At 39.5% G+C, this 19,014-nt stretch overlaps 1 protein-coding gene across 1 annotated transcript; it reads right to left on the bottom strand.

Annotated features, from left to right (window-relative positions):
• Positions 1 to 257: 257 nt before the first annotated feature.
• LOC107775657 (aldehyde oxidase GLOX-like) lies at positions 258 to 2,408 on the bottom strand. Its single transcript, XM_016595406.2, has one exon. It carries the CDS (start codon positions 2,157 to 2,159, stop codon positions 498 to 500), a length of 1,662 nt encoding a protein of 553 aa, XP_016450892.1. The 5' UTR covers positions 2,160 to 2,408; the 3' UTR covers positions 258 to 497.
• Between the last annotated feature and the right edge of the window lie 16,606 nt (positions 2,409 to 19,014).

Raw genomic sequence — 19,014 nt, forward strand, 5'->3', positions numbered from 1 at the left:
CTTAATACTAAGACGAGGAAAAGGAATTTGATCAGATCTATATGTATAGATATTCTTTCTAACTTTAGTTAGATCTTAGATAAAGCTCAAAGTACAAAGAATAGGACAAGCTACGTAGTTCATTCGATTTATTGCAGTGAACATTAATTCCATATTTTTATGGGACAAGCAATTGAAAGCTTGGAAGAAAGAAGCATGTACATTTTGGTCCAACCCACCTCTGCCATTCCACCGCATAGTTGTCAAAATACTCAATAAATTCAAGAAGTATTTTACTATAGTAAAGGAACAATTTGATTAAATCAAAAAAATAAATATCCATCAATCCTACAAAAGATTATCCAAAAAAAAGAGCAGAAAATGTCTATAATTAACATTATTATAAAAATGATAACCTGTAAAGATGTTTTAAACGCCTCTTTCAATATGCGTGTATATATGTGTGGGAAGGAAGAAAAAACCAAAAAAAATTATGGAGAATAAAGAATTTGTTATGTTCACTGGATTTTGACCCAAATTCCTTCACTTGGTATATCTTGATGAACCACAAAGAGTAGATAGTATCCAGGTGGGGCTAATGTAGCCGAATTGGGAGTGACCACATTTATTTGGTAGGCTTTTTCTCCAAGTAGTTTCACATTTTCACTTGCTAGTACAAGTAATCTTTGGTTCTGAGTAAATGAGTGTGTGTTAAATCCTGGTGCAACCATTGTTACCGTGACCAAATTTCTGTTTACCCGCCCAGAAACCTTAAACCGAACCGGCACCCGTTGCCCATACCCGATTGTATATTGCGAAGCGGGTGAAATGATCTGTGGGCGTAAATATTCCGATTCTGGATCCAAATAGGATGGTGAAAATGCCTCCAAGCTTAGTTCTGTAGGAAAAAGAACTCCTGTGAAGTTGTAATATATATGTGGATTACTACCACCAATAAGAACCCGACCATCTCGAAGTAAAGTAGCTGTTGAATGGTACATTCTTGGTATGGTACTCGGGTTCTGGATCTCAAATCGAGAACTAAAGGGATTGTCGGGTCGGTAAATCACGGGTTTCAAAACCGGGTCCCGCCCAAGTTCCCATCCAGCAGTGCCCGTGGCTGCTCCACTAATGATCAACACATTCCCATTTGGTAAAATCAACATGTCACCCATTGTCCTAGCCAGTGGCATGTTCTCCATAGTCCATTGTGGATTCGGGTCGGTTATTCCGATCCGCCCGCACGTAGTCAAAGCAGCAAGAAAGTTACCATTTTGAGCACTGATATATGAACCTTTTGGTGCTCCGCCACATACCAAAACCTCAGCTTGAATTTGTTGTGTTTGTAAATTCTTCAATGGAAGAAGAACAGCAGAACCAGTGCTAGGATAACTTCTCGGGTCGCCACCTGGTATTTGAGGGAAATTTTTCACCACCACGTTCTTAGTATAATCAAACAAGATAGCTCGGTTATTAGCAAAAATGAACAAATTTCCATCCACATTTAGAAAAACAAAGGGGTATAAATTATTCTCAATTTTAAGATCATTTGTCTGCACAAGAAATGGCAAACTGTATGCTTTATAAGCTGAAGCAGGTTTAGGATAAAACTCATAATTAAAAGCACGACGACCACCAATGACAATTTGTCTACCATCTGGTAATATATGGTTTGTAGCATACCATCTTCTTTGAGCCAAACCACCTTGAATTTCTTGCCAGTCACAAGTATTATTACCATTACATGGTTTGAAAACTCTTACAACTTTCTCACCATCATTGAATCCACCAGTTTGTACTAAAGAGCCGTCAGGAAATACAGCACCAGAGGAGCACCAAACATCAGTTTGGACCATAAGCGGACGTATAGAGTTGGTGACAGTGTTGTACTCAACAGAATGAGCAGTGCAGTCAATTTGTAAGGTGGTGTCATTTGGGTCATTGCGACATTTTCCATAGGGCAATGAAATGTTGGAGTGACCAAAATCAGTACGGTCGAAAATGACGACTTTGTCGTTGTTAAGGAGTTGCATGTGCATGGCTGAAATGCCGATGTTTGGCATTAGTAAGTTCCATTTGCCACCAGCGGCGGAAGCGAAGTTCGGCCGGTGACATGATAGTAGCAGAAATAGATGCAAGAGAATGAAGAAAAAAATACTAGTACTAGTTGTAGTCTTCATAATGAGTTTTGGTTTCTGACAGCAATTACGACAAAAGGGAAAGGTAGTAATCAGTGGAAGGGAGGAGTGGTGGGGTTACTGGAGTTTTTTTGTATAAGAATAGAGGTGAATAATAGTCTTGGTTGGGATGTGTGTGGTTAATAGAAGTCTACGGATAGATGTCCTTTATATATATATATACATGGTATGTCACGGTAGTAGCAAAGTAGGAAGATATGTTAGTACCACAAGCAAGCAATCGCGTGACGAATAATTGCGGCCGGTGATGGTTTGTCCAGAGGAGAAGAAGTTCTTCTCCTGTCTCAATTTATGCATCATGAAAGCCAAACAAGTTTTCCTTTGATATTAATTTTTTATGTCTTTTAAATACTTTAAATTATTAAATCTTGTTGCTTATAGTACCTTCTACATAAGTTCGAATTCACTATTAAAACTAAAAAAATTACTCTCGAAATTTGAATTGTGTCATGTAAATTAGGACAAAGAAAATAGTATTTATATGGAGCTTATAACTCGTACACATTTGACCGTGTAAAAAAGAAATGCTATCTTAGATGATATTTACATATAATGTTCATAAAAAGTGAGATTAATAAATTTAAAAATAAGGTTTGTTAATTACCTATAAGTGAAAATATACTAATTAAAATTGTTTACACTTTCAAAGCATAAAAGTTATAATCTTTTAAAACAACGTGCATTACTAATTAGAGCACCGGCCACTTATTATGGAAAAAAGAGTAAATTTGAATAAAATCAAACTACAACAGTTTAAATTTATTTGCATATGTTAGTCTAAAAAATAATTTGCCATAATTTAATTAGTTCTAATATCTGGACCTTTTTAATTATTAATAAAGTAATAAAAGATTTTTTCCTCGGCTGTATGTAAGAGTTACATTGTATTAAACCGTTAAACCCTGATAATATAAAATTTTTGTATACGGTCAAAATCGAGGAGTATGATTTTGAAGTCTTAAATCGGACTAAAGGCTCGAGTCCGGGAGACTCGAAGTGGGTGCCGTATCCGGCTAAGGGACACCTACCTCGAGGAAGCTGATCGAGTGCCTGACATGGATTGCATCGAGGGCAGCATTATCTCGAAGTCAATCAAGAAAGAGCGGGAATTTGTCAAGGACACGTGGACCTGGGCATTAATTTTAGGATAAGGGTTGTACGAAATGGTACAGATTCGTACTAGGCTGTTATACACCTGTACCAATAGAATCCTTTACTTTTATGAGGAATGTACTATATTGGGGTTTTTTCCTCCTATATAAAGAGGACCCCAATCATTTTCTAAGGCATCAAATCATTCATTGCAATAGAACATTCTTATTCTTCTCTTGTTTAACGTGCTCAGCAATTACTCTTCAGCTTTATTGCCTTTACTTTATTGTTCATACTTTATCGGTCTTAGCTGACATCGAGGTCTCCGGATAGACGAGCTCGAGGCCTCCTACTGTCTCAACAACATCAATCTGGTTCATTATTCCTTCTTACTTAAGCTCAATATTACTTGTATAATCACTAGTATTAGAATAAATCACGTATCTTTAAAACCACAAAATATCTTTAATTGTTACTCACATTTTTTTTAGGTAAACAGTTTGGCGCTCACCGTGGGTCTAAAGATAATAGTGATTATTTTAGTGCTAGTTTTCTAATAACACACGTTATTCTTCACACTTTTTCTTGTCAAAGTTTTCTTGATTTCAGGACAAAATATGTCTACCACACAAAATGCACCTGCTCATGACAGTGAGGGACTTGGAGAAAACAGCGGCATAGGGCTTGGTGTACCACTCGTAAACCCGGAGGGAGTGCCTAACATGGAGCTAGTTGATATCAGCTCCCACAATGCCCTAAACATGGAAGCAGGCACAGGCCCCGTAGGGAATGGACATAGGAAAGCCCAGGCTGGAGGCCAGGAAACACGAAGATCGGAAGAAGGAGGAGTCAGCCTCTTCGAGATGTTGAAAGCTCGGTAAGTTGCCATCGCTCAGCTTCAAAGTCAGAACAGGACTCCTAACACCGCCGAACCAGTAAACACACAGCATGAACCTGTGCTTGAAAGGCCCAATAAAAGCGATACGGGGACTGACCCCAAAATAATGAAAATGCTCGAGGAACTGACTAAAAGAATCGATTCACGAGAAAAGAGGATAGAAGACAACGATAAAAATGTGGAAACTTATAACTCCCGGATGGACCAAATACCGGGAGCACCTCCAGTTTTGAAGGGCCTAGATGCCAAAATATTAATACAAAAATCTTTCCCCTCGAGTGTGGCTCCAATGCCCATTCCCAATTAGTTTCGCATGCCCGATATATCGAAGTACAACGGGACAATGGACTCTAATGAACATATTACTTCGTACACTTGTGGAATCAAAGGAAATGACTTGAATGATGACGAACTCGAGTCAGTATTATTAAAAAAGTTTGGAGAAACGCTATCAAAAGGAGCTATGATCTGGTATCACAACTTAGCTCCTAACTCTATTAATTCATTTGCTATGTTGGCGGATACCTTCGTAAAAGCACACGTCGGGGCCATAAATGTGGCCACAAGAAGATCGGACGTATTCAAGATAAAACAAAGGGATGACGAAATGTTAAGAGAGTTCATGCCTCGATTTTAGATGGAAAGGATGGAATTACCCCCAGTCTGCGATGACTGGGCAGTTCAGGCCTTCATGCAAGGTTTGAATGAAAGAAGCTTGATCGCATCTCGACAACTAAAGCAGAACTTGATCGAGTATCCAGCTGTGACATGGTCGGATGTGCGCAATCGGTATCAGTCAAAAATTAGGGTAGAGGATGACCAGTTGGGAGCCCCCTCGGGCTCAGTTCACCCAAACAGGTTCGCAACCAAACACCCGAGGGAACAAGCTGGGGATCAAAATTCAACAAGGAAAGGTATCAACTGTGCGTCGAAGACAGAAGGAACATTTTCAGGCGTAACACACCTCAGAATGATCGAAGAGTAGATCGAGGCCAAGGCTCCCGGGTATTCTTGGGCAAAACCGGGTCTGATAGGCGCTTGGGACCAGTGGAGGCCCCCAAAATTATCAGAATACAACTTCAGTGTCAACGCCTTAAATATCCTCTCAGCCATTGGCAAAATTAAAGATACCAGATGGCCCAAACCCATACAGACAGATCCTTCTCAGAGAAACCCCAACTTGATGTGTAAGTACCATTGTACTCACGAGCATAAGACCAAGGATTGTAGCAGCTTAGAGAGGAGGTAGCTCGACTATTCACCGAGGGGCACCTTCATGAATTTCTCAGTGACCGGGCCAAAAACCATTTCCGGGAAAGAGATGCAAATAGGAAGAATGAACCCGAAAAACCTCAACATATCATTCACATGATCATCGGTGGAGCTGATGTCCCCTAGGGACCTACATTCAAACGTACTAAAGTGTCCATCACAAAGGAAAAACAGACTCGGAGCTATGTGCCCAAAGACGCTCTATCATTCTGCAACAAGGAAGTAGAAGACGTATCCCAGCCTCATAACGACGCCATGGTAATCTCTATCCTTTTGAATAAAATTCAGGTTAAACGTGTTTTAATGGATCCAGGTAGCTCGGCGAACATAATCAGATCAAGGTCCGTGAAATAACTCGGCCTACAAGATCAGATTATACCTGTATCCCGGGTGCTGAACAACTTCAACATGGCAAGTGAAACAACAAGGGGATAAATCATCTTGCCTGTAACACATAGCCAGGAGCATACGAGACACAAGGTTTCATGTCATCGAAGGTGACATGAGGTATAACGCACTCATGGGAGGCCGTGGATACACGATATGAGGGCAGTGCCTTCGACTCTCCATCAGATGATAATGTTCCCGACAGAGGAAGGAGTGAAAGCAGTCCACGAAGAACAACAAGCTGCAAAAGAGATGCTCACAATCGAGGAAGTGGTGCCGATACTGGAACTCCTAACCTCGGAGACATCGATCTCCAAAGGTAAGCAGGTGACTAAGTAGTAGCCACAGCTCCGAGCTTTGATGGAAGCCGAATAACAGGTAATCAAAGGCAAAGAAAGGAATTCCTCAAATCCTCGAATCTTCATTGTGAGCACGTGATTTTTGCCTCACACGAATTACTCAAAAAGAATTCTCAAAATTAGGTCTTTTCTTTAATTATGTGTTATTTTTAGGAATTATTACACTATTTCCCTGATTATTTGCATATGTTTATGTACATGTTTAATTTTATTAACACATTAAAAATACAAAAAAAATATAGTATCTGCATTTAGGATTTGATTTTATATTTTTTGGATTAATTAATAATTAGGAGTTTTACAAAATGAAAATAATAATAATAATAACATATTTTTAGTTAAATTGTGTGCTTTTCTTTTAATTTAGTGTCTAATTATTCATGTTAATTATAATTTAGAGTGAATTAGTATTTTTAAGATTAATTTTGGTTTTATAACTTAATTTAGGATTTTAATTTTTGAAAAAATAAAACAAGAAAAGAAGGAATTAATTTGAAAAGTAAAGAAATGAAAAATCAAAATTTGGGCTGTTCTTTAAACCTAAATCTGCAAGCCCAAAAAAAATACTCCCATACCCGGTCCAAACTTTCAGGTCTCTGAGACCAACGAAACGACGTAGTATAGGGACAGAACTACGTCGTTTCGATTTCAACAGATCTCAACCGTCCATTCATCTACATCCAACTACCAGAACTTCGCCCAATCACCCGTATCCGACCCTGACCCGCCCCTGAACCGGTCTTGCCCAATGAAACCAAAACGACCCCGTTTCCCATTTACGATTTAATCAGAGCCGTTGGATTCCAATCATCCAACGGCCCTAATTAAATAACACATTTAATATATCAAACCCCCCCAAACCCTTACCCCTCTCAGAACCCCCCCTCCTTTGTCTCTCTTCAGAGACCAACCGATACACCACCGTCTTCCGCCCGCCGAAAATCGCCCACGGCGGTGGACGGTGCCCAAACAACCCCAAATTAACACCATCGACTCTCCTTCATCTCCCCGTTTCGAATCCTTAACCTGTTACCTTCGAATCATCTCAGAACTTGTCGAATATCTAATAAAAATTCAGACCCCTGAACCCTAACCTACCCAATCGACCCCAAATTAACACCACACAACCGCCTTGACCCCTTCATACCCAATATATTATTAGTTTCCCTCGAATGTATCCAGAACTCCTCAAATATTGAATCTGAGTTCGAGCCTTAGAACCCTAAAATTCTGGCCAGTGCATGAAAGAACCTTTGGCTTGATTTCTTGTCTTATTCGAGCTTGTTTCATCACAAAATAATAACGCTTGTTTGTTCTGCACCAAGAACAAACGTTTGGTATTATTTTAGGTTGATTCAGAGTGCCAAATCCAAGTTCGAGCCTGTCCAGTGAGTTTTTTCCTAGTTTTTGTTTATTTTCATTAGTATTATTCTAATATTCGTCTTTCTCTTTTTCTTTTTCTGGTCAATTTCAATTGAAATTCGATCAGTACTCTGGTATAAATTATTCTGTTCACTATTTCTTTCTTTAGATTGGTTTCGTGGATTTGTTTCATATAATTGGGATATCAGTAGACTTTGAAATCGTATTTCGTTTAATCACTTAGTCAGAATAGTTAGGATTAGTTCAATAGTTTGGTTTAACCTCTTGTTTAATTATGTTGATAAGAACTGATTAATATAAGTATAATTCAAGTGTTTACCTACTTAAGAAGCTTCTAATAGTGGTAAGGTTGGGATTGCAATAGCTGTTTAAATTAAGAAAGCACTAAGCTAGTGGGTAGTTCAAAATGAAAAGGTGAATAGATAATGGAGGATACACTAAAATGAATGCCTATAAAAAGACTAAACTTGAGAGGTGTTAAAGGACGGACAAATAGAGAGGAGAAGAACATTATGATATTCTGGAAGTATTGAAAAATACAGATTTTAGAAATAAGAATCCAATAAATCAGCTGAAAACTCTCTACTGTACCATTGAGCCTCAGTAATTCCTGATTCTTTTAAGTTATGAAAACAATAATGTTTAGTGATGGGATTTGAGTTGGTTTGATACTAGTTTTTTGGAAGGTTTTGATCAAATTGTGTTAAAGACTACTGTTCCATTGGATTGTAAATCAATTTTCTAGTTTCATTTGCTGAATTTGGGCTGTGTTGTTGCTGCTGTCGATTTCTGCTGTTTAAAAATTGCTGATCCTTCTTTATTTCGTTGTCCCTTCAATCTCAAGTACTTTCTTAGCCCCTGAATAATGATTGATTGTTGAACATGTAAATCAGGTGGAATACTAATTGAATACAGGCTGCATTTGAACTTAGTTTCCCATGTTTCTCATACTACTTTAATATTCTGTAATAGATATGTAGTTTTTAGATGTTATCTAAGCTATTATTTGCACATTTAATGTTATGTATGTTCAGTAGTTATATATATGGGTAATTGGACATGTATGTATGATTCTGCTATGTATGTTCAGTAGTTGTATGTATAGGTAATTGGACATGTACGTATGATTCTTATTTGAGATCAGTATGGTTCGAAGTATTTGGCAAGCATATTCTGTGTTTACATTTGCTCCTGAATGAGTTTAAAATGTCTAAGGATTATATTGAAAGCTTTAGTATGATTTTCTGGAATTCATGAGAGAACCTGATTCTAATGTACTGGTTTGGTGACTATTAGTTGTTAGGGGAAATTCAAGTTAGTTTAGTTATGTTGAAAATGATTCACTGGTTATCTACTATTGCTTGCATATCAATTAAGCAGATTTGGTTGTTTTAAATTCTACAAGTTTTATCAATGTGAGGTTTAATTAAGGTTTAAATATCAGCATTTCAAGTTAATTTAGGGCCTTGAAAATTTAGAATCATATGTTGTATAGTTTCTCAAGAATTGGATCCTTAATTGTTTTCTATTTCAGAATCTTGGCGTTGTTTGTATGTTGTGACTAGCTATTTAGGCTCATTCTGAACTTTTGCTGCTCAGCCATCACTGGAGCATGATACAGACTCGATGTCGAGTCTAATTGGTGTTGGTTCTGAGGCTTTAAAGAATTTGGGTCTTCTGCTTGGGCTTAATTTGGGCCCAGAATTTTAAAATTAATGAGAAATGAAAGTGATAGGCCCTGCTGCATGAGTTTTCTTTTATTTGCTTCAAAACATGGTTCTTCACTGTTAGTCGGGGTTGGCACAATTTCGTTTTAAGATTAGCCCAGTTCCCCAATGTTACAAATCAATTGTGTTTAGTTTCTTTAAAAGGGATTACCATACCAATTGGGCGAATAATTATGTCCCTTTAATTTGATGGTTGCTAATTAGTAGGAAGAAAATATATTTTTGATTCTTGCTCATATCTAAAGTACTACATATTGATGCAAAAAAAATCTTGAGCTTTAATAATCAGGCTAATGATTTCGTGCGCTTAACGATACAGACTTCTCTTGGTCTCAAATCTCAATATGCTTTTAATTCCTCCTAGGTGGTTTCGAAGTGATTTGATCACAAATAGCTTCTAAATTCAATATCTCATGATGTGCTTGTTGGAATGATTATTTGGTATGTTTTGTGAGCTAACATGGTAGATATTGAAATAAAGAGAGGTGTATTGGGCTAAACTCTAAGAATGAATAGGTTGAGAAAGAACTTGATAGGCGTAAAACCTTTTAATAACTTTTTCTGTTGCGTGTGGCATGATTACGGGCTTCAGAATTAAGACCAACATATGCGTTCGCGCAACATTAGGCGAAACAATCTTAATCTTAAAAAAATACTATCGTGGTTGTGTACATGTTCACGTGACATAATCACGGTTCTAAAAGCAAAATCGGAGTATGTGCAACTTCGGCCCAATTTTCTTAACATTAATAAAGCGTTATTAATTGTGGACACATTCGCGTGACATGATTTTTGACGCGCCAAACAAATGGGTATACGTGCGCGTAACCCGTTTCAAGATAATTTTCTTGATTAAAAAGCGTTGAAAGGTAAATGCACATAGGTTTTAAAATCAGTAATTAAACAATTTTAATAAGCCAAGTATGATCAAAGCGACCGTGCTAGAACCACGGAACTCAGGAATGCCTAACACCTTCTCCCGGGTTAACAGAATTCCTTACCCGGATTTCTGTATTCGTGGACTATATTACAGAGTCAACCGTTCCTCGATTCGGGATTTTAAACCGGTGACTTGGGACACCATATATCTCCCAAGTGGCGACTCTGAATTTAATGTAAATAATCCCGTTTCGATTGTCCTTTAATTGAAAAAACTCCCTCATGCCCTTCGGGTGTAGGAAAAAGGAGGTGTGACATTCGTTATTCCCGAAAATCCCGGTGCTACCAAGCCAACCACTAAAAATAAAGGTACACCTGAGAACGGGATTAATCCCCGCTCTCAGGATAAAACTCATTTAGTTTCATGTTGATAATATAGATCGCATTGCTTCGCCCCATTTAAATATAATAGGGATTCCGCTCGAAGGATAAACAGGTAAAATAATTAAAGCTTGTGTTGATGAGATGACTAGATAAGTCCTGTGCGCAGAGGACCACTTTAATTCATTTGTAGGAAATAATCAACATTTTGGGGCAATACGACACAAAGTTGAACCTAGAGAAGCATTCCCTCGGAATTGACGCGGCTGAGTTTCTCGGTCTTCATAGCCTCAAAGCGGGGCATCAAAATCATCCCCGACCATGTTGAGGCTCTCGGAGAATCCATGGTCGCAAATAGCAAAACCTCGAAGTCGTTGATAAAGGATCTGATAGCTCGGCACGATGGAAGCTCTCAAAGGCTTGTGATCCCGATAATAACCCTTCATGCACAAAGGAGGTAGGTCGTAAAGAATGCATTACACTCTTTTTCCCTTAGCTCGGATTTTGTCCCAAATGGGTTTTACCGGCAAGGTTTTTAATGAGGCAACACCTATATTCTACTCGAGGAACGGCCAACGAGTATTCAAGGTTTCTTTTCAATCAACCTCGAATACTGAGGGGCATCACCCCTGGAGGTTACACATTTTTGGGAATGATATTTCACGCCTAAGAGGGCCTCGATAGGAAAATTTCATAATGGGCCAAACGGTCAAATGTACCATGCCCATATAGAATAGTCGAGCCCCGGCAACAGAGCATGTATGCATGTATCGACTATTTGAAGAAGCACTCAGGTTATATCAAAAATACTTTGCGTCTAATACAAGCTCTACACTTACAATCCTACGGGAAAAAGCTTAAAAACCAAAACATAGAAGCACCCCGAATACTCGAGGTCTGCCATTAAAATTTGAATTAATAAGACCTCAAAGAGGCACCTAAAATTCGAGTTAATAAGACCTCAAAGAGGCACCCAAAATTCGAATTAATAAGACCTCGAAAAGGCACCCCTTCGAAACAAAGTCCAAGGCCAATATTCTCGGTATTTAACTTCTCGAACAAGTTCGAAAAGTTATTGGGGAACAAGTCCAAGTGACATACCCAAAGGCTATAGCCAAATAAAAGACTACGGGCATATAAAAGCTACGGCCAAATAATACCGCTCGGAGATGTCCGACTTCCGCTATAAATTAAAAGGCCTTCAAACACTTTATAAAAATCGGTTAAATCAGGCTACCCTTGGAAAAAGCTAAATGCAAAGGGCTTCGATAAATTCAACCCTCGAAAATTCCAAGGGCTTCGATAATATCGGCCCTTGGAAACACCTCAAGAGGTGTTCGATTATGTTTATACAAATAAATCATTAATAAGGCTTCGATTTGTTGAACCTTCGAAAAACCTACGGGTGCCAAAAACACATGCTAAGGCATAATTAAATTTTCACTAAGTCTTTTAAGTCGAAATGAGGGAAAAATTATATAGCCATTCTAAGAGGTCGAATCGGTCCAACTTAAAAAGCCTAAGGGCCGATATATAAGAGCCTAAGGGCCAATCTTAAAAGAGCTTAAGGCCGATATATAAGAGCCTAAGGGCCGATATATAAGAGCCCAAGGGCCAACCTCAAAAGGCCTAAAGGCCTAAAACTTATAGATTGAGACTCCGATTTCATTTCAATTCGGACTCGAGATTCACAATATCCCGAGCCCACCATGAGTTGGTTTAAACTCGGCTCGAAAACTATCTAAGGGTTTATAATATCCCGAACCAAATCTCAAACTAGTCATTCAGACGAAGTCTTCCATAAATAAAAGCAATGTTAAATACAGGCCATGTTAAAACCATCATTAGCCAAAGACGAGATAAAAGTTCCCCTCGTATTTCTAAAAGATGATTACATGAAATATTTACACAAGGAAGGCTTACAAGGAAACAAAATAAAGTGACCTAAAACTACTTCGGGGTCACATCCTTAGCAACTGCATCTTCGAGAGGCTCACCCTCAGGGACTTTATCCCCACCTCCTTCACTATCATAGACACAGGCCAAATCATCATCATCGGAAAGCAGAACGGTCGCTTCTTCTTCCAAAATTTCTCTGCTTCAATATCGGCCCAAAGGTCGAAGCCGCAGGCATGTATCTCCTCGAGGGTCATCCTCCGGGATTGTCGCCTAGCATGGTCAAGGGCATTTGATAACTTAACCTTCGCCTTAGAAGAGATATCCCTTGCCCGAGCATTAGCTGCTTCGGTATCGACTCGATACGAAGCCATAATTGCCGTAACATCAAATTTAGCCTTGGCCAGCTCAGCAGCAGATTTTGCCTTAAGCTCCCCGATCTCGAGGCCCAGAGCTTAGCTCTCCTCCTTCGCACCTCGGAGCTGGAGTTCAAGAGAAGCTAACTTCTCTCTTAGAGTTTCCTTCTCGGAGGCGAAATTGTCCATACTTTGCCTCAACTCCAGGATCTCATTTTCTTTCGTCTTAATCTCTTCCCAAAGTTGCGCCTCCAAGTCGGCCTTCTAATGAAACTGCAAAATTAAAGATATCAGTTGCCAATATAAACTAGTGCATAGCAAACCCTCGAGATTTATGTTACCTTTTCAACATACTCGGCCCGTCCTTGGCATGCCTGCATCAACTCAATTTAATGTAAATAATCCCGTTTCGATTGTCCTTTAATTGGAAAAATTCCCTCATGCCCTTCGGGTGTAGGAAAAAGGAGGTGTGACAGCTCTAGCGACTATGTTGGGGACAAGAATCCAGAATCTCTGGTTCAGGGTTCAAGAATTTGAGCTTAGAATAATTGTTATATTTGGTTTTATTTTTTTTATCTAGTGTTATTCACATGTTTGAGCTTAATGTGTGAAATATTGCTTTTTACCACTTTGATATTATCTGAACTGTATATATAAACTGTTACAAAACCCTTCTTCTTTCTGAGTCTTCTAAATTTTTGGTGCACACGTGCGCGTGACCCACCTTTCTGTTAGAAGTCATACCAAGTAGAACGAGGTTGGGCCAAGTAACTAGGCCGAGTAGACTTTCGTGCTCCCGGTACGTTGTCCCCACTTCGGCTTGAGGTGTCCACTTAGGTAAGCCAAGTCTAGAACAATATACCCTAGGTTTTACACTTAGAATAACTCAACTTCATGCCAGATCCCTAGTAGGAACATTTGTTTGCATCATGTGCATTTGACTTCGGAGACTCAACACAAGGGTTGGGTCTGTCTAGGACAGGTGTACCCGAAATGAAAAGACCATCCTGATGCATCTTACTTGCTACTTGTGCATTCATTTGTTTCGGATTTTCATGTTGACCAACTTATAGGAAAAGTTAGAAAAGGAAAATCAATGTGAGGACCGAGAAAGAAAATTGGCTGTTTTCGAAAAAAAACAATTTCCAAAATATTTTAAAATACTACAGAAATTTTGAAAATAAAAAGAAGAAAAATTTTGTGTTTCTTTTAAGAGTGGCCTTTTTATTACGAACTACGTAAGTTTGATTCTCGCCGGATGTGAGATACGTAGGCAACCCACATCAGACCCAACTATTTTAAATAAATAAATAAAAAATAGAATAAAAATAATTAGATAATAAATAAATAAAAATATGGGTACATAAATGTCATTGTGTTGTCATAAGTAAGGCAATGACATTCTTGTCCAAAATATGCCGAATGTCCCCAAAAGGGCGCCAAAAGGCTGTTTTTGCAAGAACAACCGCCTTTGGTCGTTTTTTCTTCAAAAAGAAATATTTTTGCCGGTTAGCAAATACAGCCTTTAAATCTTCTTCATCGAAGTGTTTTTTTGAAATATTGATGATTTTTTCAAAATAAGTCTTGATTTTGGTTTTTAAAATTAAAATCACTCATAGGTACAAAATGAGCACCATCCAAAACCCACCGTTCATAGATGTAGATGAGTTTTTATTTCGGCTTTAGATGTGGTGGTATGAATTAGGAGGAGAGGGTCAGAAATAAGTCATTAAGTATTTGGGAGCTCTCACAGATATTATGAAAGTTAAACCACGCGATGATTTGATTACGATACTAGTGACTTTTTGGGACCCTGTTCACAATGTCTTTCGCTTCTCTGATTTCAAACTTACTCCCACATTAGAAGAAATAGCTGGATATTCCGGTTTTGACGGAGATTTGAGAAACCGGAATCTTATATTCCCAAAGGCTCCCTCAGTACACCGATTCTTTGGTCTTCTGAATATCAATAATCAAATCAGAAAAAGCAACATTGTCAAAGGGTGTTGTTCTTTCAACTTCCTATATTCAAGGTTCGGAAAGCCGGATGGATTTGAAATTCATGAAAAGGGCCTTACTAACAAACAAAACAAGGACACCTGGCAGATTCACCATCGCTTCGCTTTCATGGTGGCTTTTCTGGGAATCATGGTCTTCCCAAACAAAGAGCGGACGATTGATATTCGCATAGCCAGAGTCGTACAAGTCCTCACTACCAAAGAACATCACACTCTTGCCCCCAATCATTCTCTCATACATTTATCGGGCGTTGACTTTGTGTAAATCCGGGGCAAAATTCTTCGAAGGGTGCAATATTTTGTTGCAAATGTGGTTGACTGAACATCTCCGACATCACCCCAAGTTCATGCAATATGGTTCGAGCAAGGACAATTTTATTGAGAGTTATGAAGAAAGAATAAAAGATTATAAATCTCCAGAAGGGGTGGAAGCCTGGATATCCCATTTAAGATCTTTAATGGCAAGTCAAATTGAGTGGACTTTGGGATGGCTCCCGGTAAGAGAGGTGGTACACATGTCAACCTTAAAGAGTTATTTGCTGCTGTTAGGTTTAAGAAGTGTCCAGCCGTATGCGCCACAGAGAGTTCTAAGATAGCTAGGGAGATACCAAGTGGTGCCTGATGATGAAGATTTGAGTGTGCAAGTGATTGAGCTACACTCCGAAGCCACACTCCCTGAGGCTTTAATCCAGCGGATTTGGAATGGTTATCGATACTTGAAAGATGATACCCAAGTTCCAGATCCTGCGAAAGGTGAGATAGATCCAGGTTATGCTAGGTGGTTTGAGAAAAGATCTCGTATGGATGATGTACCAGAACCCGATCTCAGAAGGCCCATAAAAAGACCGCATATCCAAGCTTTTGATGACAAAATCCAAGAACGGTTAGCTTGGGGTGAAAAAGAAAGGAGGTATAAAGAGACTATTCATGCCTTAGAAAAAAGCCTGAGGAACCTCAATTTTGAGAAAGACTTACAAGCACAAGAAGTAGAAGGTCAAAAGAAGAGTCTGATTAGCGAGAATAAAACTCTCCGCGCTCAGTTTCAACAGATGAAGAAAGCCTCTAAAGCGCCAGTGAGAAGTTGGATAGATCAGAAAATCATTGCCAATCTGATGGAAAAAATGCAAGATTATGACTCCATCTTGACAAAGACTGAAAAAGCGTTAGACAAAGCTAAGGAAAAAATCATACAGTTAAATGAGGATGCCAAATCTAGTAAGGAACGCCAAGTAATGAGATGTGAAGAAAAAATGACTCAATTCAAGAGAGAGAAGGACCATTGGATACATTCAGAAGCTCAACTACATGCACAGTTGGAAAAAATGAGAAGGTACAATAGAGAACATCAGCACGCAGATATTGATAGGGAGAGAGCACAGGCAAGACTCGATCAGGCCAGACTTCGGGCTCAATTGGAGTCGGCTTTAGATCGCGAAGGCCACATAAGATATATATCCACCACTCGCCAACATCAGTTACAAAACCAAGACCAAAATCTCCAGGACTTCAGAGCACAAATCCATGATTTGGCAGTTTACACCTCTCAAAGTTATGTGAACTGCCAAGGGATGGATTATGAGAGGTTTCTAAAGCATGCACCTACTTTTGCCCGTCATCTTTCAATGGAGTTAGAGAGTATGTACCATACACTAGGAGGTCATCCGGGTCAAGTCCCACCGTGAGCAGATGTTCCAGTGATTAAAAACAAAAGATTGTAGAGTGAAGCGTGGTCATAGTTGTTGGAACTTTTCATATAATAATCATGTTTTAGTTTAAGTCCATGTTGAGTCTTTTAAACCATTTTTTTTAAAGTATTGTCCAAATTTAATGTCATTTCTATCTTTGTACTATTTTGTTTGTTAAAAATAAATAAAAGTAATAATAATTGTTTTCGCCAGAACTACGCTCGGTCCGATTCATGCGGGGTCATGTTACGTAGGAAATCTCCATAGGATTCAACCACAACCAAAAGAAAAGAATAAAATGAATAAAGGGGGAGAGGAATAAAAGATAGGCGTGAGTGACAATAAAAGGGAAAGGTCAGGAAAAGCTGGGATGACACAAGCAACCGAGCAAATACATGGTAGAAATGACTAATTGCCTAGGTGCATTGCATCCCTATGTATGGTTGTTTATTTGTTAAAACTCTAATCACTAACAAGTTTGGTTGTTGTTATCAGAATTCAAGCAGTTAGTACACCTAAGCATACTAGCAACCCACCCCTACCAAACCAGATCCAAAGGAGAAATAATCATGTCTATCCCAGATATAGACACCAGTGTCATTGAAGGAGAAGAGTTGGACGTTAACGCCATAAAAGAAGAGATGTACAAATTAAAACAACAAATGGCCGAAATGTATCAGGCTTGGGCTAAAGGACAACCGCCATCCGCCTACCCGGCTAACCCTACCTTCACTCCACCACCGACTCAAACTCAGGATCATTCTACCACCGATCTATCCCCGGGCTTTCCCATTTACCAACACTACCGGGGCACCACTTCTCATACACCAAAATCTCCACCCCCTAAACCAATTCCATACCCTCCTCCACCAGTAACTCCTGTCTTCGTAGCATCTCTACTAGCTACACTCCACAAATCTCCTAGCGAGCCTATGTTCCAGGCCCAGGATAACCAATACTACCCCTTGGAGCCCACTTTCAAAGCTCCAGAAACCCTTTCCTATACTCCTCACTTTGACCTCCCGATAGAAGCTGATAAACCAGTCAAAAATACCGAACAGGAGGAGATATTTAGGAAAGTTAAAAGCTTAGAACAATCATTCAGAGACATGCGGGGGTTGGGAGGGCAAGTCAGCGTGGCCTACAAGGACCTATGTCTGTTCCCGAATGTGCAATTACCGGCAGGTTTCAAGATGCCCAAGTTCGATCTATACAACGGGCACGGCGATCCAGTAGCCCACTTGAGGGGTTTTTGCAGCAAGATGAGGGAGCTGGAGGAAAAGATGAATTGTTAATGGCTTACTTCAGTCAGAGTTTGAGTGGATCAGCATTGGAATAATATACCCGCCAAGACCATGGGAGATGGTACACATGAGATGATCTGGCGCAAACATTTGCTTGTCACTTCCAATACAATCTTGAGATCATTCCAGATCGACTGTCCTTGACTAAACTTGAGAAGAAACATAGTGAAAGCTTCAGAGAATATGGTTTCCGATGGAGGGAGCAAGCAGCAAGAGTAGATCCCCCAATGAAGGAAAGTGAGATGGTAGATTATTTCCTACAGGCTTTGGAACCTACTTACTATGGCCATTTGGTCTCAGCTGTGGGAAAGTCATTCAACGAAGTAGTAAAGATGGGGGGCATGGTAGAAGAAGGCCTCAAGTCGAATAAAATCATGAGCTATTCGGCTATCAAAGCGACTACTCAGGCTATTCAGGGCGGCATAGGAGGGATTGGGAAGAAGAAGAGAGAGGAAACAGCAATGGTTGATTCAGGAACTTGGTCCGGATCTAGAGGTTCACCTTACCACTACACTCAACCTCGACCCCACCAACAAACTTATCACCACAATCCACCCCAACACTACTATCCCCTACCAGAACCTCATTTTTCCGTCCACCATGCACAAGCATACAACCAACCTCCTGCTCACACTCAATGGCGTGCTCCTGTCCTACCAAATACTTATCCACATCCACGAGCCTACCAAAACACTCCCGGACCAAGTTTCAGGCCTAGTCAAGCATTCAAGGTTGAAAGGTTGCAGAAAAAGAAAACCTTTACTCCGTTGGGAGAATCATACACTAGTCTGTTCCACAGGCTAAAATAGCTAGATATGCTAAGGCCGATACAGTCCAAACTGCCAAATCCTCCTCCAAAAAATCTTGACTATACTGTCAGCTATGAGTATTATTCTGGTACTCCGGGTCATGATACAGAAAAGTGCTGGCACTTGAAAAGTGTGATACAAGAGCTTATTTATACCAATAGAATTGAAGTTCAAGCTCCCGAAGCACCCAATATCAACAGGAATCCAATGCCAGCCCATCAGGAGGCAAATATGATCGAAATAGTGCATGCGGAGGGAGAACCCAAGAAGCCATCACAGACCATCATGATGATTCGGTCTAGTGGAGTTAAGATAGATGAACAATCAGCAGATGAGAAGTTGGTGCTCAAGTAGAGCAAAAAGAGTGTTGAGCCATCTGTGGCAGTTGAGA

This window comes from Nicotiana tabacum, chromosome 20 (assembly GCF_000715075.1).
Source record: "Nicotiana tabacum cultivar K326 chromosome 20, ASM71507v2, whole genome shotgun sequence".
Lineage (NCBI taxonomy): Eukaryota > Viridiplantae > Streptophyta > Magnoliopsida > Solanales > Solanaceae > Nicotiana > Nicotiana tabacum.